We start from the raw sequence: 26,346 nt of genomic DNA, 5'->3' as shown, positions 1-26,346 counted from the left end.
CTTGAATCTGTGAAGAAACAAACCTCGGAATTTATTTTTTTTGTTACGATTGCACTCATGAGTCAAATGTCCTTAAATCCTCCAGTCTACTGAAGACTCTCCTTGTACTGAGTGACATTTTTCACCTATCAGTGGCCTAGGAACCTCAAAAGTAACTAACAAAGCTACTATAAATTGGCTATTTCTTTGCTATAACAAACAAGTGCCTCATTTATCTCACAAATTTATTATTAAATTTTTGGCAAAGCAAGCAAACAAAAAAAACCCCATATGAAAAGCAAACATGAACCAGTAGAAAATGCAGTCACAGATGCAAATACATATGGTTACTTTTCAAATGTTTAAAAAAAGAACACATCCATCCCCCAAAACAAGATTAACCATGATGTTAAGGTACAGATAATTATTATATTAGAAATACATAGATTCAAAGGTGTACAGATGGGGTTGTTTGTCTGATTTCAGTCTCAGCAGTATTTGTATTGTTCACACATTAATCCTTTTCCTTTGCTTTATATACATAAGAAAGGACAGCATATATCCTACACTGTAAAGCAACTTGTCATTACACAACGCAGCTAATATATCTCAAAAAGTTGAATAGTTACTTGACTTTTTAACTGCTAGTTTGTAACTATTTTTACATCATGGAAAGCTCCAAGTAGTCCTTTCCACAAAGTGCCAGGTACTTGGAGAAGAGTCCAAATAATTTCGGGACTGTTCTCCCAAGGCAGCACACACTCCACGTCAACACTGGCTTTTCATTTCAAATCAAAGTCTCACTAACAGGGAAATCTTCAATACTTTGCTCCCAGAATTATCCCAACAACCTTTTCAAGCAGAAGCTGCTGCTACTAAGTTCCATGAGAGACCTAGTGATAGCCAAAAGCAGTAAGAAATCGATGAACATACAAAAGTATCAATTTGGCTATCAACAAGGACACTCACCAGATTAATTTACATGTTGATACACATTTTGTAGACGACAGGCTTGACTCAGTAGTTGGAATGACTCGGAACGCCTTTCTGAGCAGCAAAGTAAAATTACATTTCTTCTTGCTGGACAACTTGGGAGTTTCTCGATCAGCATTCTCTCTAAAAATGTATATACTGTAAGTATTTTATCCTCTGACCACTACTGGCATCATCTCAAATTTTGGAAAGGTTCCTTATGCTGGGTCTTTTCACAGAAGGAATTAAGGACTTGGTGCAATTTTAAAAGAATACACAAAAGTTTGGTGGATGGTATGAAATGAGATGATACAGTTAACAAGACAACTAAAAAGAGCTCAGTATGCTTCAAACTCGACTGCGTTTGTTTTAAAGTGTTTAGCGATGTGGTATGGAAACATTCCTTACACAGGTACAGAACAAACCTGCCTCCCTCCACCAGGTTTTTCTCTTTTTCTCATCATTTCAGCAAGGGTACATCCACTGTATAAGTGTGTATATTTATATTGCACGTATTTAAAACAAAAACTAAAAAAATAAAACCTAAGCAATAACTTAAAAGTATTGCAAATCTATCTAACACGTTCTCTTGGGTTGTAATAGACAAGCTTGTGGCAGCTATAGATTCACACTCAAGTGATAATGAATTAAAAAATAATTCTGTCAGTCTCAAACATCTTTTCCATTCCTTAACATATTTCTCAATTGTATACTCAAGTCCTGAAGCCCATGATCTACAAGCTTAGTTATAAAACTTATGAATTGTTTCCATGGTAGTTCGTCATTGCTAAGAGCAGACATTCTGAGGGAGACGCTTCATGTAGTTCTGTAGTTCACATAGTTAGAACACAATTAACTAGAAAGCAAGGTCTGTTCTGCTGGTGTTATGTCAGACATTTTGTGTGAGAGATCCGATATACTCACTTCACTCTGTGGCTCCTGAATTACTTTGTAAAGAGATGAAATCAAAGCACTCTTGTCTTTCAAGTTTGTAGCATAGCTGGATATGGATGCTTCTGGCAGTGTCTGAAATAAAAATATTATATGTACTAGAAAAAGCAATTTCTATAATTAAATATATAACTGTTATTTCAACAGTTTTCCATTACATATTATTATTTATCCGTTTACTATAAACTAAAACTTGTTTCACAAAGAAATCTTTACTACAGAAATCAACATGTTTTCAGGACAGCAAAATGGCCAGAAGACACACTACATTCTATCACTGCAGACAGTTTAATACAGAATGTAATGACAGTGGATGGGAAACAGATAAAAACTAAGAGTTTCACAGGTACCACCCCTCTAAACAGATCTTCTGTCCGTAATCAAGAGGGTAAAAATCTAATCTTTTTAACAACCCTTTGGAAGATGTACATTTAGAATTATTACACTATTCACAGCTTTTACAACAGTCCTTCAAAGGAGCTCATACTCCATTATACAGATAGGAAAACACGTTCCCAGTGTATTTAAGTAGACAAGGAGCAAAACCCATAGTCAAGTCCATACTTTAACCAACAAGACCATTCACCTATGATACCCACTTTCACCCTTTGTATCAGAAAGTATGTAAGCCCAAAGAGGACAAGGAAAAAAAATTCTGTCAAGCAGACATTTGTATATATCACATTATCTCAGCAAAATCCAAGGTTACTATTTTTCTTCACTTTCTACAGTTACCGAGTACTGTTGCACAGTGCTCCAGCAGTGATTCAAACACCATGGGCTAAATATCTGACAGTATATTACCTTGAACTCTGATAACCACTCCTCCACAGTCCCAGTATCCACAGCTAACATCTTCCAACATCCGCTCCAAACCTTCAGCCTAAAAGAATAAGTAAACAGTTTGTGAAAACTATGTAACCATTGCATTAAGCAGATGATGAAAATTAAGTTCCTGGGAATATTTTTAAAAATCTTATCATGCTTTTACTTGTTAACATTTCACATACTGACATTACTTTGAACTTTAATTCTACCTCACTTAAGCAAGCTGCTGGAAGCATGCAGCACGGGAGTCTTCACATACAGCAGTTTAATAAATTCCAAACATGTATTGCGTGGGAAGCTCAATAAGTCAAAGATTTGCAGAAATGGCATTTTGAAAAAAGAAAATATTACCTTCTCAATTTCAATTTATTTTTCAGCTTACAGAACTCAAGAAAAAACTGTATGGACTCCCTGAAAAGAAATGACTGTTCAGGTTTTTTTCTAGTCAACTGCTATTCCTAACTTGGAAAAGGTCACTGAATAAAGGCTGATGGAAAAATCTTTCAATCCTCCCCCACCGTGGCAACTGCAAGACAACAAGCCTGCTGCCTCAGCATGGAGCCTATGACAGACTCCCTGCCCAACGTCCTGCACAATCTCAGACACAGTAAGTTCATCAGTACTAAGACTTGAACGTGAGACAAGCAGAGTGGCTTTTGAAACTCATTTCTGATTTCTCTTAGTTTCTGAGAAAACATTTTAAAACAACTGTCCTTTGGAACAGCTTATTCTAAAATAAAGACCACCATATCATTAAGATACAAAAGTACTAAAATTTAAAATAGTATGCTGTGGGGGATTCCCTAGGCATAGGTAAGTTATCACAGAAACACAGAACTTTAGGGATTGGAAGGGACCTCATCTAGTCCAATCCCCCTGCTGGAGCAGGAACACCTAGATGAGGTTACACAGGAAGGTGTCCAGGCAGGTCTTGAATGTCTCCAGAAAAGGAGACTCCACAACCTCCCTGGGCAGCCTGTTCCAGTGCTCTGGCACCCTCACTGAGAAGAAGTTTCTTCTCATATTTAAATGGGACCTACTGAGTTCCAGTTTGTACCCATTACCCCTTGTCTTATCATTGGTTGTCACTGAGAAGAGCCTGGCTCCATCCTCGTGACACTCACCCTTTACATATTTATAAACATTAATAAGGTCACCTCTCAGTCTCCTCCAAGCTAAAGAGCCCCAGCTCCCTTAGCCTTCCCTCATAAGGGAGATGTTCCACTCCCTTGATCATCTTTGTTGCCCTGCACTGGACCTTCTCCAGCAGTTCCCCCCTCAAGTCCTTCTTGAGCTGAGGGGCCCAGAACCTGACACAATATTCCAGGTGTGGTCTCACCAGGGCGGAGTAGAGGGGGAGGAGAACCTCTCTCGACCTACTGACCACACCCCTTCTAATATACCCTTATTCAAAAATACACATTAGCTTACTCAAATTGTGACCATGGATTTCAAACAATGACAAGATTAAATACTCGTCTGAGGAAAAAAATAACACCTACTCAGTGAAATGTCCAGTTACATGAGATATCCCATCAAGTTTTGTTTTGCCAGTTTAAAATTAGTTATGAAATACTGATACCAAAGTATGGGCTTGTTGATGAAAGACAAACAAGGAAAAGAGAGGAAGGAAGAATTGCATTGTATAACACATACTTTGTTCTGAAATCCAGACTGTAGTAGAATATATCCAAAGAATTTAAAGAAGTTTAAAAGGAGAAGAAGCAGATATGATAATAGTGAAAGCTCACTATAACCCTCTAAAGCAAGGAGAAAAAAAATACTCAAGTAAGATTTTAAGTAAAGAGAAACCAAAAAAACTCTCTCAATGCATAGGTTATGAGGAAACCAATATTCAGACATGAATGGCAAAAGGAATAAAATTGAATAAGCTGTCCAGCAACTTCTTGAATAATTTTGATATACAATAACAGTGTAAGCAGCTGTAGATTTCCATACCTCCTCACTAGCACCATCATTAAATAAATGACCTGGTCAGGTGAATCCATGGGGAACCAGGTAGGGCAATCTGCTCTTACAAGCACAAGAAGATAGGCAAGTCTGCACAAAGCATAAAAGACCAGTGCTTTCTGAGGATGAAAGGGCAACAAGAAAGGACTAAGAAAATATGAGCCACACTGGGCTAGATTTAATTTCTGGGAACAAGAGCAGTAGTAGATGTAAACACCTAGGCAGTAAAACGTAGCAGCTCCACTAAGAGGCTTCTCCTGGCAGGAAGCGATTGGAGCAGCTCTGTGAGAAGGATACCAGCAACATCAGGGGAGGCAGATGACAATGCACAGCCAAATGAGGAAAGTGACAGACCAGGTTGGCAAGCAAAGGGTAATGGAGCTAACCAGCCCCCCTTCTCCCCACCTCAAACGCAAGCACGCAAACAAAGCACTGCCTGCAGGACAGCATGATGGAGGAAGCTCTCTCACCTTTTCTAGCAAATCAGTACAACTGAGTGCCCCTGTGAAGTGCCCATACACCCACACACGTGCAGCACAGAGACCGAGCAGGAGGAATTAGTGGTCTGAGTGTGACTGCAGGGCTGCAATCTCAATGGTATCATCGAGACACCACAGCACAGCTCACACAACCAGAGTACTGCCATGGCTTGATATGGGCTCTGTAAGGACAGCCTGGGATTGAGCTCTACCCTGCAATGGATGATGAAACAGCTGAGAGCCTATGGGTCACAGATGAGAGGGCAAGCAGACACCTGCCAATGTCATCCATGTTGGTCTACTTATTACCCAATCAAGACAAAATATGCAAGACCTTATTCACATAAGAAGCCTCACATTTACAGGCACCTGGTCCTCACGTAGAACATGAATTAACCTGATATCTCCTGGAAGGGCAACACAACAGGTAACAAGCAACCCACAGGGTTTTGGGAGTGCACTGAACTTAAGTTCCTGAAAGTGGTTACTGAGGAGCCAACAAGGGCTGGCACTCTGCTGAACATCCTAATTACAAACATGGAAAACTGGGCAGTGATGTGAGGATCGGAGCAGCTATAGCTGCACATAATAGAGCACAGGATTCCAAGAGGAAGAAGGATCAAAGCAAGGAGGATCAACACCAATCAAAAATGGTTCCCAGGCTTTTGCAAAAATACCATCAGCAACAGGAAGAGTAGGGGAAAATAGGGCTCCATGGCTGGGTGGAGCAGAGGACCTGCTAACAAGGGATATGGAAAAGGCCAAGGTACCCACTGCTGCCCTTACCAGCAAGAGCAGCCCTCAGGAATCCCAGCCCTCTGGGCACAGGACATGGCCTCAGTCCCCAGGCTCAAAGGGCTGTGACCAGTGGCACAAAGCCCAGCTGGAAGGCCTGGCCTTACTGGTGTATGCCAGGGGTCAATACCCACGCCAGGACCATCTAACATCTTCATTAATGAAGATGGATGACAGGACAGAGCTCACCCTCAGCACATTTGCAGATAACACAAACCCAAGAGGAAAGGTCGATACAGGCACAAGACATGAGCCGACACGTGAATCTCAGGAAGTTTACAGGCCAGGGCCAAGTCCTGCCCCTGGGGACAAACCCCCCAGGCACCAGCACACACAGGGCTCAGACAGCTGGAAAGCAGCTTTGCAGAAAAAGCCCTGGAGGTCTTCATGAACAAGGGGAACGTGAGCCAGCAACACAGAGCCTCGCAGCAAAGATGCCCAACAGGCCCCAGATCATCAGCAGGTCAAGGGAGGTGATCCTTCCCTGTACTCAGCCAGGTGACACACATTTGGAGCACTGGGCTCCCCAGCAAAACAGACACATGGACATATTGGAGAGAGTTTGGGAAAGGGTCACAAAGCTGATGGATGAACTGAAGCATCTCTTACATGAGGAGAGGCTGGAACTGTTAAGCCTGGAGAAGAGAAGGCTCACAGGGACTTTATGAATGTAGATAATTACATGAGGGGAAGGAATAAAGAAGAAGTTCTTTCCACCGATGTCCTGTAACAGGACAAAAGGCAACAGGCAAAAACTGAAATACACTAATAAAGGGTTTAAATGTAATTTCATGTAAGGGTTATTGAACACTGCAACTGACTGCCCAGAATGGTTGAGAAGTCTCCACCCATGGAGATATTCAAAGCCCAGTTGGACAAGATCCTGAGCAACTTATTCTAATTTTCACTACTTTGAGCAAAGACGTTTGAACTTGATGATCTCCAGAAATCCATTCAAACCTCATCCACTTTGTGTATCTACAAAGAAATGAGAAGGATTGCAATGAAGGAAACTCATCTTTCTGACAAGCTTTCTGACAAGCACTGCTGGTTTCTAAAGTATGATGATGACAATACAGATCAGTGGCCTCTGTATGGTATAGGTCATGTGTGAAACCCTGCTGTGAAGTGAGGCTTTTAATGATGCTGCTCTTACAGCCCAGAAAGCCAGCTGTATCCTGTGCTGCATCAAAAGAAGAGTAACCAGCAGGTTAAGGGAGGTGATTCTCCCCTTCTGCTCTCATGAGACCCCACCTGGAATGCGGCATTCAGCTCTGGGGCCCCCAACATAAAAAGGACATGGACCTGTTGGAGCAAGTCCAGAGGAGGCCACAAAGATGATCAGAGGGCTGGAGCACCCCTGGTATGAAGACAGGCTGAGAGAGTTGGAGTTGTTCAGCCTGGAGAAGAAAAGACTCCAGGGAGGCCTTATAGTAGCCTTTCAACATAAAGGAGACCTACAAGAAACCTGGAGAGGGACTTTTTACAAGGGCATGTAGTGACAGGACAAGGGGTAATGGCTTTAAACTGAAAGAGGATGGGATTTAGATCAGATATAACAACAAAATTCTCTACCATGGGGGTGATGAGGCACTGGAACAGGCTGCCCAGAGAAGCTGTGGATGCCCCATACCTGTAAGTGTTCAAGGCCAGGCTGGATGGCACTTGGAGCAACCTGGTCTAGTGGAAGGTATCCCTGTCCATGGTAGGGGAGTTGGAACTAGATGATGTTTAAGGTCCCTTCCAACCCAAACTATTCTATAATACTGTGTGCTAACCACAGAAAGGCTAGTCCTACTACAATTACTGAAGCAACAACTTTCATCAGTTCCTACAGCATCACACACTCTACTAGCCCTCCTTTCATTCCTGTGAAGGCAGACAAAGGCCTTAGCAATGTTTCATGCTTTAGAAGAGCTGACAATAGTAACCATTCCCTACTGTGCCCCACTAACAGCACAAATGCCTGGGCTAATATTGACTGTTTAAAGCAAGAAACTCTTAATTTAAAAGTCCTGGATACTCCAGTTCATAATTGACACCATATTTATGAAAGAGATGCATTTTTTCACCTATTTCTACTGATCCATCAAGAATTATATTCAGATTAAAGGTTCCCAGAGAATACAGGGTTCATTTGACCAGTATGAACAATAAGAGCATCCTTGACTGGCATTATCCATTGGACTAAGGACAATACTTCTAACTTTTATGACAGTATATTTGAAGGCAAGTATCTCTTTATTTTTTTTCTCAAAAAACATGAACTTTTGAAACAAAATCTACCAAAAGCTGAATTAAAAGAAACAGGACAAAGTTTTTGATGAGCAGGTCATTGATTTTTAAAGTAGCAGAGACATTCCACTGAGAGTTAAGACAGTTGAGAACACAGAAAATAGACTGTCCTTATTTTACCTTCAAGTATTAAAACATGTATATACCCTTCTGAATACACTGTTTAACCTCAAGCACATATGCAACCACAGCAATACACATTTGAGTGTCACAAATAAGAAATCTAATTTTATAATTATTTTCCCTGAAGACAACGATTAAGATTATCTGTTAGACTGATCTCCCCCTAGAAGGAAACGAACCTCAAGTCCACACATCAGGTGTGTGTGATCTGTTAAAACAGGCAGACACTTCTTGTTTTGCTGAGGATTGCCACATTTCCTGCTACCTAAATAACGTTATCTTGGTCTGCAACAATATATGGAGAGAGTCAGCAAACCCAAGACTGTTCTAAAGAAAGAATTAACAAATTTCACTTAACAATACAATTTTTTCTGAAGCCTATAGAAAGTTTGCAAAAAGTAACTCTGAAATGGATTTTTTAAACACAAAGTGGATCAAAATAAGGCCTAATTCATAGCATTTGTTAACATTTTACAGAAAAGAAAATCCCAAAAGGATTAAAAAAGAATGCCTTAATTATAGCTCCGTTTGAGTGGATTCAACTGCAAGATATAGGCCACCGTAAGCATTAGATGCCCCAGTTACTATGGAATTAAAGCAACACAAAGCGGATAAAGTAAGTGTATCCTACTTTGAAAAAAACCGCTGTAAAATTTTATTAAGTATGTACTTTATAAATACCAAAATAGTAATGAAAATTCAAACAATACAGCAAGCACTGCACAGCATTTCCTCCCCAAAATACAGATTTATTTTAAAGTATATCAGCATGTAACTCCCTTTCAATAGACTTTTTTCCCTGGTCTCTTGCTCTTGAGTCCCTGGAAAGAGTTCAGATGAGTGAAGTTTGAGAATTTCTTTAAAAATGAATTGCTTTTGTCCCCACAAATCAAACAATACTTTAACTAAAACTGACAAGCAGCTTCCAGTGTCAGCATGCTCCTCATTTCAACAAAAATTCAACTCTAGGTGAACCTGCTTTAGTGGGTGGGTTAGACTAGATCATCTCCAGAGGTCCCTCTCAAGCCCAACCACTCTGTGATAAGGATCAAGTCCACTCCCTGTTTTGTGAAATTAAGAGGCAGAGTCATTTGGATGTCCTGATGGAAGACAGTTGCAGGAAAGAGGACAAAGTACCAAAGATTCAAATTATACCACAAAATTAATTGTGATGGATCTCAGTAATAGTCAGGTTGCCTCATCTCTGTTGAACATGAAATAAAGCAACTTTAGGTGACACTCCTTCATTGCAGGTCCTACCACATTACTTCACATTTGCCACCTGATGAAAGCATGTAGGCCAGCTAACACATGGCAAATTTATGTGTGTGTTTATGCTCTGTGAGTTAAGAGCACTTCGGAGTATTTTCCACAAGACTCTCAGCTTGGATTAGCAGCAAGAAATAGGATTTATACTAAACAATAATTAACAAACTAGCTTTCCTAGTAGAACATCTATTTAAAGTAAGCACGCATAAAGACATAGAGCCCTTACTAATCTCTAACATTGGAATGCTAGGACATATGCAACTTGAGCTCTAATGGCAACAAGAGGAAAATAAGACTAACTTACATTCCACTCAAAGTCTGCAATCCATTTTGATATAGCTTGAGGTAAGACTGTTCTCTGGATCTGTTTCCAAGTAATAAGCAGCCTCTGAGAGCTGTAAATTGATCTTACTCTATTCTAATACTATCATAAAACTCTTATTACATAGGAGATATCAACTTTTGCTTTGTTCCAAGATGACTAGTACAACTGGAATAAGATATCAAGCAAGTTTATCTGACAAAAGCAAGTCTCATTTGGAAGAGACTTGTACAAGGTCTCTACAAAGACTGTTCTGTTTTCCATTACAGTACAAATACAACAGGACCTTACTGAACTTACTGTTTTTAATAGAGGGGGGAGAAAACGTTGCTATGCAATGAGCTGGTAGAGGACGAGTCAAGATGAATTAAGATGTATTCTCTGGTAAACTCACTAATGGATCTACCTACTTAAATGGCTTCATACCTGTTTTTCATACCTGTCACTCTAGACATTTTTCATACAATAATATCAGATCATAGCCTTGAATGAAATCGCAGAGAACACATGCACAGGTTGTTCTTTAAAAAGAAATTCTCACAAGAGGTGGCTTTCCTATTCTTTAAAGCTACCCAGCCTTTGTAGAATTCATCCACAAAACACGTGTGTAAATGAAATCTGGATTAAGTACAAGGAGGCTGGACTTGGACACAGAATGAACTCTTCAGTTCTGCAGAGCTGACCTTCTGGAAACACAGCATTACACATTTGCTAGTGGAAGTTACAGAGCTGGAAAAAACAAAACCAGGAGCCAAAAACCGCTCAAGTCCCATCCCCTTGGAATTGCTTGAAGAGGAAGGAAAACATATACTGTGTCCTTACCTAATCTGAAAAGTATCTGCTTGGAAGTTTGTACTATTTGCTAAGAACATTTTTTTTTAGCCTAAGGGAAATACAGAGCAGAAAATTAAAATTTTTATCAACTATCAGCCAAATCTGTCAACTCATCCCAGAAGACAAACAAAGTAAATTTATGGGCATTGTGTTAGGATGTATTAGACCCATAAGAGATCAAGTCTCTGGTATACACTGATCTTGTATTCTATAGTAGTTTGTATACATAAAGTAGGGAAGGGCCAATTAGGACTCAACTTTCCTTACCCTTTGAAGTGGTACTAGTATTAAAAACTTTTTAATCAGCTCTACATCATGCATCAATTCCACTTAAAGACTAGAGTCTATACTTAAAATTTACATTGCTGAAACCTTTTGTCTCCCAACTTGTTTCAGAGACAATGACACAATCTTTGGTAAGCCTCGGAAGAGTCAACAGGACTCGGCAAGTATATTATTGAATAAATTGCCAAAGAAGAGAATGTATTTTCTTGATGTTAATGCACAACTCACTCAAGTGATACAGTGACCTGTTCATTTACTACATAATTTTGAATATCGTCAAGCTAACCTGTTCAAACAGATATCTGCAGGTGCAGTAATGGGTAGCAAATCATTCAAAGTCTCTTGAGAAAAAGAAACCAATGCTATTATGGACTCCAAAAACCACAGGTTCTGGCAAGTTTCAGAAACCACAAAGCTCAGGTCTGACTTCTTGACATTTTTCAAACTTGCACAAAGAAACAAAACCCCCATTGTGTTAAGCCTGAAACAGTCACATGCTCTATTCAAATACACAACGCAAGCAGTGCTCAAAGACTCTATCAAAATTCTCTGATAATTGCTATCTTCAATGTAAAATCAGGCAGTGTCAACAAGATAGCTACAGTACACCAAGCACCACTGACTGAGGCTCAAGCAAATTCCTAAAATGACAAGAGATGGCTGTTCAGCATCTTTTAAAAGAGAACTAACAAGCATTAGCTGAAACTATAGGTGAGAGGCTCAAAACAAAGAGAAGGAGTTACCAAAAGCAATGCATAGTATGCATTGAGTCCCAAGACCAAGTATGTCAACTTTACCTAAAAGCACAGTAAAAAGAAGCCTGCATACATTCATGGAAGAATTCATCCACAGCCCCTATATATATGTAAGCACTTCTTCCAGTTCAGAAAGTTAAAGCCAGAAGTTACTCCCCCAGAACACTCTTGGAGCTTCCCCTATCAGTTCCTCTCTAGGCCTCTATTAACAACCACTGTTAGACCATGAGGTTTCAGAAATTCTGGTCTGATTTGGTATGGCCATTACTGCAGTTTTCTTCACAATACGGCAGTGAACCTACACAAAGATAATGGTTTTAAATGTGTTTGTTTCAAGTGGTCTGTAAAGGTTACTGTACCTTAGGAACTGAAAATGCAGTTAATTTGAATTTCATCTTGCCAAGGGCATTTTTCAGTTTTGCTAATTCTCCCCCACCCCACCCCATTGCTGCCAGAAACAACCGCCTTATTTGCAGCTTACACTTTGGATCACAATGTGGAACATCAGCCTCCAAGAGTCAGAGGTCAATGGACTTTTCCATGACATAGATTTGAACGAGACTTCCTGGGATTGTGCACATATGCTTCTTGAACAGTTTACACTTGGAATATGACAAGTGAGAGAGATCTGCACATCAAATGGAAAAGTCCTCCTGAATGACAACTGTTAAAAAGTTTAAAAATCATAGGGCTCATAATATTCAGCCACAAATGGACGACAGACATCGATTCAGTTTTGATGCCAGCGAATAAGTAAAAAACAAAGTTACTCTAAAGAAAGCAAGCATACATTACATAGACTGTATAGAAACTATAAATTACTGTCTTAAATAAGTTGTTTCTTCTGCAAAGGATCCAGCACCATAGAGTACAGATGCTTTGCAGCCCAGAAACCTACACAGAAATATGTGGCGTATCTAACTATAACTCAACCTTCTACAACCTTGCAATTCTGCCAACAGGAAAAACAAACAAACAAACCAAAACAAAAAACACAAACACCTACAGTTGAGGTCATAATGCCGTTTACAATGCTGGCAAATAGTCATAGGGGCACACATGACCCAAAACATTAATGCTTTCTAAAAGGTTTCGAGCAGAAGGTAGGATCCCCATAAGCATAGGCTTTTGAAGATTTTAATCCCGATCTTCGACTCCAGGCAATTATATTTGCTCAATTTCAGATTAAGAAACAACAATTACAAACCACCTTTGTACGTAACTAACCTTGTACTTGCCCTTTACCAGAAAGGAGATAACTCTCTCAACACAATCAAATGACTCGTGCCAGCTGAACAACTCACTGAGATAGACATATAAGATTACACATTGATATATTCACTTGAATTTATACAAGCCATAGTAAATCAGATTTATATTGTTAAAGCAGTACAAAAGCAGCCATAGCCATACAGTGCCAAACTGAAGAGGAAGTAATTTCTAGAGCTCGAATGGTTTTTTTTAAATCCTACTTTGCTATTATTCCTTGCCACCTTCCACACAAAAGCACACTGTAAGTACAACTGCCATGCTGATAACCACAGAGTCAGTCAAAACTGACCATCTGCAAGCCAACTTGCTTCAGTTACATCCCGTTCTGCAGCTTGCAAAAGCCCTACTCTCTTTCAAACTATTTCATTTGCAGTGTATCCTCAAGGGTTAGCTTTTCTATCATCTGTAATATACCAATAGTTACATTCATTATAGGAAAATAAGAGCCATTACTTTCAAAACAGTTTTTCTTAGCAGCTGAAAAATACTTGTTTCCTATTTTCTTTTACTCCATGCAAACACTATTGTTTACATCTTGTTAAATCTTTAAGAAAGAACAAACATAAACAGCCTACTCTTAGATAAATAAAACACAGGTAGTTGAAAAATCTTGTCTTAAAGTATGTTCTTTTTTATTCTGGATTAAAATAGTTAACAGTTTAACATAAATTAAAAAATCAAGGTAATAACTATATGCATCATAAGGAAAGATAATTTAAAGTAGCATTAAAGTGAGTACAACCACAAGCTTAGCCAAATATATGTGAAACAACAAAAAGAAATGTGTATAAGGGAACAGTGTGCTAATACTACAAAAGTGACCTAATCCACACAGGTTTTCCAGTTTTTGCTTTAGCCACAAAATCCCCTAGGATTAAAATAAACAAAATTCCATAATAATAAAATAAAGGTATCTTCTTTATGCTTTGGTAAGAACAAACTAGAAAGCTTTAGAAATGTTGTCTGTTTTCTATGTATCTGCACTTCTGCAATTTGTGTCAAGGACACCTCTGAGCAGGCAATCCTGCAGCAGATGACACAGCACCCTCACCACTTCTGTAGGGAAAGCAGCGCTGCACAAGTTCACCACTCACAAGAAACTTTCTCTACAGAACCCCAAGCAAAGCAAACTTACTGTTCTCATGTGCCCTAGTTTCCCTAAGCCCAAAGTATGCTACATCCCAGAGAAGTCACAAAATTCCCTTAAGCTTAAAGACAACTTAAAATAGTGAACTGAAATAAAATATTTGGAGAGCATAATCATATTGCAGCTCTTGTTTCAGTGTTGCATACAAGTCCTGAACCAACCAACGGACTTTTCAAGAGCATAGACCACTATTTTGGTAGCAATGCCATGACCTCTAGTTCCTTGCCTCCTCAAACTTCAGTGCTACTATAGTATACCTTTACGGGTAGTTATTCATTTAGTCTAGCTGTTTGTGAAGTCTGTTTTCTGCAAGCTAGTTCTAAAAACATGTTTTCCTTTCTAAGGGAAAACTGCAAGTCATCTCAAGTTAGAGTTCACTCAGAACTTTCAGCCACATATCAAAAAAAGGTGTCAGGTAATTCAGCTTGTTGGAAAGACTCTCAGTGTACAGCATGCATATGCAGATGCTGCACAAAAGCTTGAGTATGACCTAAAAAGCATATGGAGAATTGAGCAGAGGTTGTACTTCACCTCTGAGCATCAACTGTTAAAGGTACAATTCCAACACCTTCTACCATTACAGCATGTTGTTGCAGCTAAAGCAACCAACTAGCAAGTAGTTTAGCAGTGACTTATCACAAGGAAAAGACTCAGCTCACAAAGTAGGGATGGAAGTTTGAGCAGGCTCTTCACCTTCCATTTTTAATACTCTTAACCTTCTACTTTTAGTAGCAACATCAAGAATGCAACACTTCTGGCCAGAACTTCCCAATGCCACTGGCCAAGAATGAGATTTCAGGATATTCTGCCTATTTCCAATGCCTTTCTAAGTTTCTGCACCTCGTTTAATTAGAAAGGCAGAGATGCCTACCTGCAAGCCATGGACTGACTTCAGAGGATACTACACGAGACCTATGAGGAAGAAATTTAGTAGGAGCTCTTGGGACCTCATTTCAACTGAATCTTCCTTCTGCCTTCACAAAATGTGGGCAGCTCCACAAACTAAGAACTACATTACAAAATTTCAAGGTGCTTTAGAAGTGACTTATTTTTATTTGCTAAAAATCAGTTATTACAAGTTCTAATTATTTTTTAAATAGTATTACTAGCATGAAAAGCATTTAAAGAGAATTCTGTCTGCTTTGAAATCATACCCTCCTTCACCAGACAGTTGCACATGTCTAGTTACAACTTCCCTCTACAACCTGGTCTCCTACTCTGCGGTAATTCATAAATTTTCATGTATCCATCAATATGAACTATCCTTTCAAAACATTTCTACTTGTAGCTGAGAAAATCCAACACATTGCATCTGAAACAGGCATTAAACTATGCTTTTGGCATAAATCCTTAGACAGGTCAATTACTTGGATTTCCTGGAAACAGGCTTTAAAGAACTTAGTACAAGGAAGAATAACCCTTACAGTGTGCTTACCAAGAGTAGATCTACAATGTAGTGTAGGACAAGAAGAAATGGCCTCAGGTTGTGCTAGGGGATGTTTAGCTTGGATATTAGGTAACATTTCTTCACGGAAAGGATTGCCAGGCAATGGAAGAGACTGCCCAGGGAAGTGGTTGAGTCACCATCCCTGAAGATGTTTAAAAGACACACAGACAAGGTTCTTAGGGACATGGTTTAGTGGTGGACTTGACAGTGTTAGGTTAATGGTTAGACTCAATTATCTCGAAGGTCTCTTCCAACCAAAATGATTCTATGACTCTACGATCAATACTGAAAACAACCTTAGGATTTAGTTTGCTCTGAGTGGCTTTTGATTGCTCCCTGTTAAGTTACAGAATTAGAATGAATCATCAATACATGCACATAATGCTGTGTTAAACAGCTTCACGAAAAATATGCTTTATCCCTCTGTGGCAGTTTTCTTCCTCATATCTTCCCTTCCTCCTCCAACAACAGCCTTCCTGCACAAGCCTGTTATACCCACAAGACTGGACATTTTAATTTGAAAAACAGTTCAGAACACCCAAGAAAAACTTTGTGGTGGTGTTGTTTTGTTTTGTGGTGTTGTTTTTCGCTTGTTTATTTACACACTTTATAAGCAACAGAAAAACCTGACTTTTTTAGTAAAACTTTTAAAAAGTAACAGCAGGACCCACATTTCTGTCTCATTCAGAAAAGATACATCCAACACATTAAAAGCTCTATTGTCATATATAATTTCAATGCTGTAGTACAGACATGTGCACAACTTGAAGTCTCAGACAATTTACTACCCTGTACGTCTTGCTCTGTATTGTAATGTTTTCTAAAAAGTCAAATCCCAAAAGCATAATAGTGGCAAAGCAGAAAAAAGTGTTAATTGTCTTACATTGTAGGGCATATTAATTTAGACTGAATTCCTGTTAGAAGAAAAAGCTTTTCAAGTAAAATGTTCCCACTTGATGAAAGCATCTAAAGCTCAGAATATTAATTATTCGAATAAAGAAATACAAATCTAATGAAACTCAAGTTACATAGGGTCTGGAGAGACTTTTATTTGAGCAATTCAGTACAGATTTCCAAGGTAAATGGTAATCAAGTAATCTGCCATTGTTCCAAAGCCATAACAAAGTTTCTACTGGATTTATATTGATATCGCTTAGGTAGCAGAAAAGAGTTTAAGATTAAAAATAATGGAGCAAGCATTCATTTTCTTTTCCCGTTTCTTTTATTTGCATTGTCGTTAAATCTCAAGATGTCTTCTGCTCAAGACAGGCCTGGTGTCTAAGTGCATTCTTTAAGTCCTTCATATCTAGTATTTCTAGAATAAGTGAGCAGTTTTTCAATATTCAGTTATAAATTCAGAGCCCTGGTCTAGAGCACAGACTTCAGGATTTAGAGCCCGACAATTATTTCTGTAGCCTAACAACAAAGTAGTCAAAATATTTTTCTATAATAATCTGAAGTCCACGAACTTGCAACTTGATTTAGCGCATCCTGTTTAAAAGCAGCAACTGAAAAGTCACTTGAATGGCAGATGGAATTATGACAATACATGCAAATTGGTCATTGACTACACATGTATTTGGGACACAGTGGACTCAAATGAACCAGAGCCGAATGACATCAATACAGCTTAATAACCCTAGGAAGCAACATGTTGTGTTCAAAAATAAAGGTCATATCTATAGGAAAGAGGAGTTGTAGTGATCCAAGAGCAGAGTAAAAAAAAATAAATATAATCTCAGTGAAGAGATTATAAACAGTATGACATTCGAGGGGTGGGTGTTAATAACGGCACAACACAAAAGGATCATATTTATCATTTAAAATCAGCAGACACATTTAAGGAACCCCTTGAAGGGTAAAAGTGGCATCATTTGGTTCCTGTTTTATCAGTTAACTTCCTGTTCACACTTTTGTCAGTTCCTCTGTTTACTGCACAAGTAGAGACCTTCTTTTAGGTGTTCCTTCTTCCCTTGATGTCAAACTCACATCCTACTGCTGCTACTGAATTTATATAGGACTTTTACCACACCAAAAACAAGTTGTAAATGGTTAAGTTAGTTAGTCCTTGTCACTGTTTCAGTAGATTGCAGCAACTTTGTGAACATAGGTGAATTATCATCCACTTATTTGCCAGAATAGGACAAAATATTTAAGACACTTTTAAATACCACTAAAATGGGAAAGAATCAAAGATTTTTATTACTTTCTTAAGGAACAAATGAATGTATACATTACATATGCAAAGGAACTGCATGGTACAGAGACATTCTCTGATTATGCTAAGTTTCAGGTGGAAAATCCTTATCAGTTTTCCTTGTACAGCTACAGTTTGCCAGTAATATCAATTTGGGATAAAATATCCCTGCATAAATAACCACTACATTCTAGTAAGAACTCTTGGTAAACAATGAAAATGCACATGCTTCACACACTCTTAAATCTTGGTGTAAGACAAGAAGAATAGTATTGAAAATATGTAAGCCAAACAAAAGTTACTAAGGCAGCAAAAATATTAAAAGTCATGGAGATTGCTAATCTACTCAATCTCTAACATGATGCAAAAGTGCTGGAAGGATACTTCTGCTATATTTTCACGCATTACAGAAAATTCAACAAAACTGCAACCAATTCTAGCTTAAAAAAAAAAAAACAACACACAACACAGAATTCTGATACTTCAAGCAGTATCATTGAGTACTCTGCAAAACAGATGTTCCCTTTGTTGTGTTTCACTAAGTAACATGGCAAATTTGATTGTCTGAAGTACAGTGTTGCAAAAATACCCATCATTTACAGTACTGACATAAAATGCTGCAGAGAAAACAGGTAGAAGGGAAAGACGCTTGATTTTTTTCGATCTCAGCTTTACAATTAAATATAAGTCTCATGCTCTCAAGACAGGCAGCAGGAATTGGTAAATACTATACCAGCACTGGCAAAGCTACAAAATGCATGTGTAAGCGGACGCACAGAATTACTGTCAAAAGCCTCCCACCTGCTCCCCTGGCTGCTGCACTGGGAATTTAGTTCAAAGCAGGAAAAAAAAATGCAGGAGCCTATTAGTCTTTCTAGACCTGACATATGGAGTCAATATAACTGGGAGTATGAGAGACATAAGTGTAAAGACTACAGCTTATTGAGTCTAAAAGCTGTAACTGAGTAAAAGCAGTAGCACATCTGCAGCATGTGACATGAAGCAGATAAGTATTTTGGCACAACCCAAATTAAGTAAATAGGGAAGGTATTATTTTAGCTGAGCAGACAGTAATTGGTTCAGCCAGATGTGCTACTAACCATAAATTGTAGAATAATATTCAGAATTTCACTGGTAAAATCCACTGTAGAGCTACTATAAGAAACATAAAATTGTTGCTTTAGCATTAAGTACCAAGAGCTAAGGAATTCCTAAACATCACTCCTCCCCACGGTTTAAAAAAAAAATTCCTTTTATCAGCCTAACACAAAATATATGATGTTGTAGTATGATTTTGCAACTTACTTCAACTCTGGAAAAGTAATACAACATCCTTCAGCCAGCAAACACTGAGAAGAAATGATACTGGAGAAAAAGCTTTTAATTTTATATCTGGAGATCCTATAGCCTGCTTCCTCAGATAGAGATGTTACTATAGTATACCCAACGTGTCTTTCATAATAGACTGTTTGAAAATATTTACAGTAACCTAACATTCAAATATGTTGGCATTTTTAAAATATTTATTAAATCACCTTAATGCTTTTACATGTATTCCAGCCATTTCCCTTAGTACAGAAAATACTACAGGATTAAAAAGAATTTAAATACAAACCAATTGTCTTTATATGAGAAAAGGGTTCAAGTACTTGAAAACAAACCACAAAGATATTGTACAGTCTTGTCCATTAACCAGACATTCATGAAGACCTTATATCCTCCAGCACTAGCTTCAAAACTCAGACTGCTAGACAGATTAATTATTGAGTATTAGATTTCTCTATCGTGTATTTAAAGTGTAACGGGCTTCCTGCCCCCTTTCTAAAAACAGAATTGCAATAAAATATAGTAATAGTACTGATTCATGGTGTTTAATATTAACAAAAATATTAAAGCTGCATGCACTATTCATCAGGTTGAAGTTAATGTCTTGCTGAAGCATAAATATTTATCCAGAGCAAACAACAGGAAACCTTAGGAGACAGCATGGCTTTAAGCACTGAAATGAGTTAATTAGTATCCAGTTCAGCTTCAGAGCATACTACACTATTTTTAATTAAAGGTTAGCTTCCAAATAGAAAAAACTAACAAAATGCAAAGGATATCTTATCTCTTACCTAAAAGAACCCTCTTCAGTAGCTATCAAAGGTGCCCAAAATATACAGTTTCTGTCACTAAATTTAGAATGAGAGCTCTTATGTTAATTAGGATGTAAAACAAATACTCAGCAACATTTGCATCAGGAAAAGGCATGTTTTACTACTCAGCTGGTATTGCTTTTACCTAAGTGTCTTTGTTATGCTTTGATTGCTACATAGCATTTCATCTCACCAGGCGTTAGAGATGGAAGAAGACAAACATACATCTGTTTTGGAGAGATAACCCATTTCCAGTCTTCGTCTCAACAGATGATTCTCCAGCAATAATGGTCATTTAAAACAAACTTAAGAAATTTTTTTCATGCACACTCTCACTTTTCACGGCATTCTCCATACAGAAGAGTGACAATTATTAAGTATCTGCCCAAATTCCGCATGCTTTATTGATTCCAGTTCTAATAAATAGTACTCCTAGTAACAACTATTTATCAAACCCACTTGCATTAAATTTGTGCACCATTTAGAAGTTACACTGAAGGCTTACATGAAACCCTTAATTCATCACACTGAATCAAACACACCAACATCCTCCCATTTCTAGCACTGCAATGACAAGAAAGGGTTACTTTTGGACAACTTCAGTACTCATTTGTGCTGCAAGCAATGCTGCTTTTATTCACTACCTTTCCAGCTGTTATCAAAGCATGTAAGTTCATGTGGGGATGCGTCTAAAGAAATCGCTGTAAATAACAGCCACCCTCCCAAACTAAGCTGCTATTCTATTTTTATTCTGCTGCTCACGAACATGGTCCTAATTAGGACAAAGGCTTCACAATGCTTGCACCAAAAGTACAAGAAAACACTTCATACCCTGCATTATTTTAGATGTACTATACACTGAAAACTATTACAGTTGTTGGATCTTTCAGATGTTGCTTTTATTTATTTTTTTTTTAATCTAATCCAGAAGTCTTAGAGTTTTCATGCTAACAAAGTTCTAGCACAAATTGTAATAGAAATCTGATGATTTACAATAAGAACAAACGCAGAAGCATTTCACCCCTTCAGCCTCATGGAAAACTTCTTAAATTTCACCAATGTTTCAAGTAACTTCAAATATTTAAAGTGTCAGTTATTTATAAGGAAAATCTTGAGAGCATGCAGAGCACTTCATCTTAAAAGTGTGTGCCTACACTTACAGTATACATTAGAGTACGGAAAGATTCTGGTCAATGCAGGAACTAATAAAACACTTTAATAGCATGCAGAGCTTGAGCAGCCTAGAAGCTTTAAACATGGTCTTGCAGCAATGTGCAGTTTCCACACATTTGAAGTATTTTCATACTTTAGCACTCTGTCTTCAACAACACGGATCTGACACAGCTTTCAGTCCTTGTCCTGACACCACTTTGTTATTGCCTTCCAAGATTATCTCAAGAAGCATTTCAAATAAATTAATCCAATTTAAGTTCCTAATTAACTGATGCTAATAAAACAATGCTTTAATTCCAACACGTTCTCCACTCCCAAACGTGCACTTAATAGGTCACCATTTCAATCCTGGCAAATGAGGACAGCAAGCTGCCAAAAGGGCCGCGCTTTTTTTTGGAAAAGAAAGAAAATATGCATTTAAATAAAAGATATCATGCGCACAGTTCTAATTAAGGAGTGGGGTTTTTTATACTCACATAATTAAACACAACAGCATTAACAAATCCAAAACTGTAATTTCATTGAGCAAGAAAACTATCAGATTTCAGTAACACAATAAATAATTTCAAGTACATCCTACCAAGTACAAACCAACACACTGAAAGTCACTGCATATAAAGCAGAGGTTTTAAGCACATAGTATTTTCATAATACCATGCAAGAAATCTTAGATATTACATAGACTCACTCCAGTCATCAAGCTATTATATCTCAGAAGATAAATACAAATTGGCAGACTTCAATTTTTCTGAAGTGTAACAGATTCAGACTCTAGTTCTCCTCACTTCACAGACAACAGAGCACACACACAGTGAAGGTCATATCATCTGTGTTCTCAGTTCCTATCCAGTATGATGGGATCTCCTGCTTAAACTTCATGCCTGTTGCTCCAAGAATAATGACTGCTTGGTAACTGGTAACATCGTGATACACAAGTACAGTGATTCATATGCATTAATCTCCATCTATGCCAGCAAAACCACCCGCACAAATCCTATGGTAGACTTAAGTATAAGCTTTGTACCCAATCATGCATTTTTTAAGAGAGGAAGCGTGCCAGGTTACGCAGACAGCATATTTGCCTAAGTAAAGCCTTGGGAATGAAACCCGGCCTGGTGATCCACCTAAGAGATTTAAGTCTAAGCTTGTATGTTTGTAGAGTGCCCAGGTGATCTTTGTTAAGAATCCAAGTGCTACTGCATTTTAATATTCTCATCAATGTAAACATTTACACCTCATAAGAGTTTGATTTGAAAGCCTCAAATATAAAGAGTGTTCCATAGGCTCATAGTCCCAAATGAAAGCCTGGGAACTGTGACTTTTCTCTTACAAATCACACAGATTTCTCAAACTATGCATCTTCTAAACAACCTGAAACAAACAGGTGTCACATCAGGCCATTAAAAGTATGTTTATTTTCTAATTAAAATAGTCAGACATTAGTCAACATTAGATAACTAATAGGTCTCCAGAACAAACAAGCATTTTCATGTTGCATGGATTTAAAGTCAGAGGTTAAGAGAAAACCAAATATTTACCTTAAGGCAGGATTTAATGATAATGCATTTCCTGACATGAACATACAGAGACAGCAGAAGATATTGGCGTTTTACACTAGTATGTACTAAGAATTAGACTAACTCAGCAACTTACTGCTAGGTTTGATAAAGTCATAACATGCATCAGTAAATGATCTCTTCTCCCAGCTCAGAGCCAGCCTCATTGTGCTAAGTAAAATATAGATGACACATGTCACTGGTAGCGCCCAGCCTTGCAATATAGCACGCACATGCTTGTTTGTGATACAAGTCCTTGCAAAATTAGAATCCCAGTGACTTAACTAGCCAGCTATGCCTGTGAACATGTCTACCATGGACATTCTCAAGTGGAAGAAAACCCTCTCATTCAGGAGACTATGGCTGAAGTTCAACATGATTCTGCCTGTGAAAGCCTTTTTACTTGTAAGAAGCATTCTGAATAAATTTAACTTGTACCTTCAAAACAGTTCAACACTGAAAAGCAAGCAAATTGCTACAGTTAATAAATCATCCAAAGCAATACTGAACTTCCTCAAAACTGCCACCCCTCTGATAAAAGGCCTGTTAAAAGTACCTTGCCTCACAAAGAGGTTATCACAGAAGAGAAGCAGATGAGTTTTGCATTTCAAAAGTAGTATTTTCATATTGTCTTCTTACTCTGGAGGAAAAATATGTCCAAGAACAGTGCCAGATAGATCTAAAACTAAAAGAATATTACTTTAACCAAAAGTATTTCACTGATGAAAGTCAAATAGTTTGGAAGTTACTTTGACTAAGCTTTATAATGCTACTTACTTTACACAACATAAAAGAACTTGTTGAAATGTGGAGAGGACAACAAAAGCAAAGCACTATCATAGATGAAGGCATTCTGTGAAAAGCACAAGCTTCTGAAAAGACACTTGGCAGCATCTAGCTGCATTATTGGAGGGAAAAACTCTAGAAAAGCCTTTTAGATGCAATGAAAAGCAATCACCAATGTCACTCTACACTTCGCTACATAAAACTGCTTGTTGCTTCTTTGCAGTGCCATTTGTTCCAGTTTTCTTAAAAAAAAAAACAGAAAAAAAAAACAAAAACAAAACTAATCACCAAATCTGATTTTGCACCTAATAAAACTTCCTAACAGCAATCATTTAATAGCAACTTTTGTATTTTGTTCTTCTGTAGTTTTCTTCTCACACACTAGCAGCTTATATTAAAAATGATGGAAGATCAGTGCTAACAAGACTTAATAATCCCCGAGTAGGCAAATCTTTTCCTTGTGAACTTAAGACTCGAAGAGCTTTATTAGGATAGAATTCGAATTCAATGGGACTGGACACAAACATGATGGTTTTCCGGATTACAGGGGAACATGATCAGTCCACGAACATCACCTTTGCTTTTACCATTACCTTTAAAACACAAAGCACATAGCAATTTAATTTAATATACGTGTAGTTAAATAACGAAGCCTACACAGGCACAACCCCCTGCAGTCTGCGACACTTCCTTCTTAGGAACCTCAACCGCAAACTCTCAGTAATTGCAACTGTTGCTGCCACCTCTCGCATCCCTACGCACGGACACCGAAGTCAACGCGGCAGGGGAACAAAAAACAATAAAATAAAAACAACAAACAAACACACACACACAGAAGAGACGGGTGAGAATGAAAGCATTTCACAGCAGGCAACTAAACTATGTCCTAAATCTCCCAGGAGGGCACACTCGCGCAGCGGGAGCAGCGGGCAGGCGGCTGCCGGACACCCCGCTGGCTGCCCCTGCTCCGCGGAGACGAGCGGGAGCAGCTCCTTTGTCTCGCCCACAGCCCCGGCTGCCTTCTCCAGGCGACACCAGTGCCCGCTGCCCCGCCAGCCCCGAGCCGCCCCGGCGGGGCCACCGCTTCCCGCCTCTGCCCTCCCCGATCGCCGCTCGGAGAGATGGGGCGCGGGAGGACGCCGGCAGGCGGCCAGGATGCCGGCGGCGCTCCGAGGGGACCCGCGGGAAGAGGGGAGCCCGAAGCCGCTCCCCGGAGCGCCACCCCGTGGCCCCGCTCACCCCGCCCCACACTGGGGGCACGGACCTGCTCCCCCCCGGCTAAGCGGGGGGAGGCCCGCCGAGCCCGGCACGGGCCCCCGCCCTGACCCTCCACCGCGCCCCGGGCACCGGCCCGTCCCTCGGCCCCGCCGCAGCAACTCCGCCGCCCCCTCCCTCCCCACGCGCGAGGCCGGCGGGTAACGGCTGCCCCGGGGCGGGGCGGGAGCGCCCGCCGCGGGGTCGGTGCGCGGGACCCGGTGCCACCGGGCTCTCCTCAACCGGCCGTTAGTTGCCCAACGGCCGCCAACCGTCCCGACGGCGCAGAGCGCTGCCCCTGCCCCGCGCGGGAAGAGTTGGCTCGGCGGGAGCGGCCGCCGGTCACACTCACCCCTCCCGCCCGACAACGGCTCCGGCGCCGCGGCCGCCCGCGGACTTACTCGCCCGCCGGGAGCGACAGCGGCGAGGGCGGGCAGGGGCTGGCTGGCACCGCCCGACCCCGCTGCTGCCTGGCGGGGGCCGCAGCCAATGGAAGGGCGAAGCGCGGTCACGCCAGCCAATAGAATGGCAGAGCGGACGGTGCGGGCGCCCGCGCCCTCCTCTCCCCCAATGGGTGGTGCTGCCCCGCTCCGAGGGCGGGCGGCGGCGGGGCCGGGCGGGAGGGGGCGGCCGGGCTGGAGGGCGCCCCGGGGGGGCGGGTGCCACAGCGTCCCGCAGCCGCAGGCCCGGAAGCGTGAGAGGCGGCGGCGGCCCCGGGGGGGCGAGAATAAGTCATTGTCTCCCCGCCGGGGCTGAATCAGGAACGCGATTCTAGCGCCAGGCAGCACCCAGCCCTGGCCATGGGAAAGCCGAAGCGGCGCCCGCGGCGCCAGGGAGGGTCGTGTCCCGAAGAGGGGGATGCTGCGGGGGGTGCCCGCCGTCGGAGTTGTCACATGGAACAAAACACGCACCGGCAGCGCTTGGGCTGTGTTCGAGGCTGTCCGAAAACACGCACCCCCTCCTCCCCCGGCCCTCCGGCTACCAGCGCTGAGAAATGACAGCAGAGCTGGCGATGGGCTGACTAATGAGCCTGTAAAGCAAAATAAAGTCTTTAACTTCCCCAGCCCTAACAAAGAGACGATTATACCGGCTGACAGCTCCGCAAGGGATGTTTCCAGGCACCTAAATGAGAATGTCTCATAATTCAATGCCTCTTAATTTTTAACAGGCGTTTCTTTATTATTATTATTTAGATGCTGGATTCTTATCAGCCTTCGCAAAGTGGAGCAACTGAGGGCAGCTCTCAGTCCACAGTAGTCTAAGGCCTTTTTTCAATTACTTTTCTCTTTATTTAAGGGTTGGGGTTTTTTTTTCCTACTAACTTCATCCTTGGATTGCTGAGGAGGGATCTTGAAATAAAAATGAATACTGCACACTTAGCTACTTTTTATTTTAATTAAAGTTCAGTTTACATTTTTTATTACAACCAGAGTTTCTCCACAAGTATGCTTTGAGGATTAGGTTTTAATCCTCAGAAGCACATGCTTATGGTAATCTTCAGGATTAATAAAGATTAAA

The 26,346-nt window shown here is 40.1% G+C and overlaps 1 protein-coding gene across 1 annotated transcript in view; it reads right to left on the bottom strand.

The window, feature by feature from the left end:
* Positions 1-25,253, bottom strand: part of HYCC1 (hyccin PI4KA lipid kinase complex subunit 1) — a 45,029-nt gene extending 19,776 nt beyond the window's left edge. Inside the window, exons 1-3 of the mRNA XM_080364301.1 lie at positions 25,181-25,253; positions 2,707-2,785; positions 1,876-1,977 (exon numbers count right to left, since the gene is read on the bottom strand). Of these exons, the coding sequence (XP_080220427.1) occupies positions 1,876-1,977; positions 2,707-2,757 (153 nt within the window). The 5' untranslated portion in view covers positions 2,758-2,785; positions 25,181-25,253. The remainder of the gene's footprint in view (positions 1-1,875; positions 1,978-2,706; positions 2,786-25,180) is intronic.
* Positions 25,254-26,346: the final 1,093 nt, after the last annotated feature.

The sequence above is a fragment of the Nesoenas mayeri genome (genome assembly GCF_963082525.1).
Source record: "Nesoenas mayeri genome assembly, chromosome: 2".
NCBI lineage: Eukaryota > Metazoa > Chordata > Aves > Columbiformes > Columbidae > Nesoenas > Nesoenas mayeri.
This window is presented reverse-complemented; position numbering and strand designations above follow the sequence as displayed.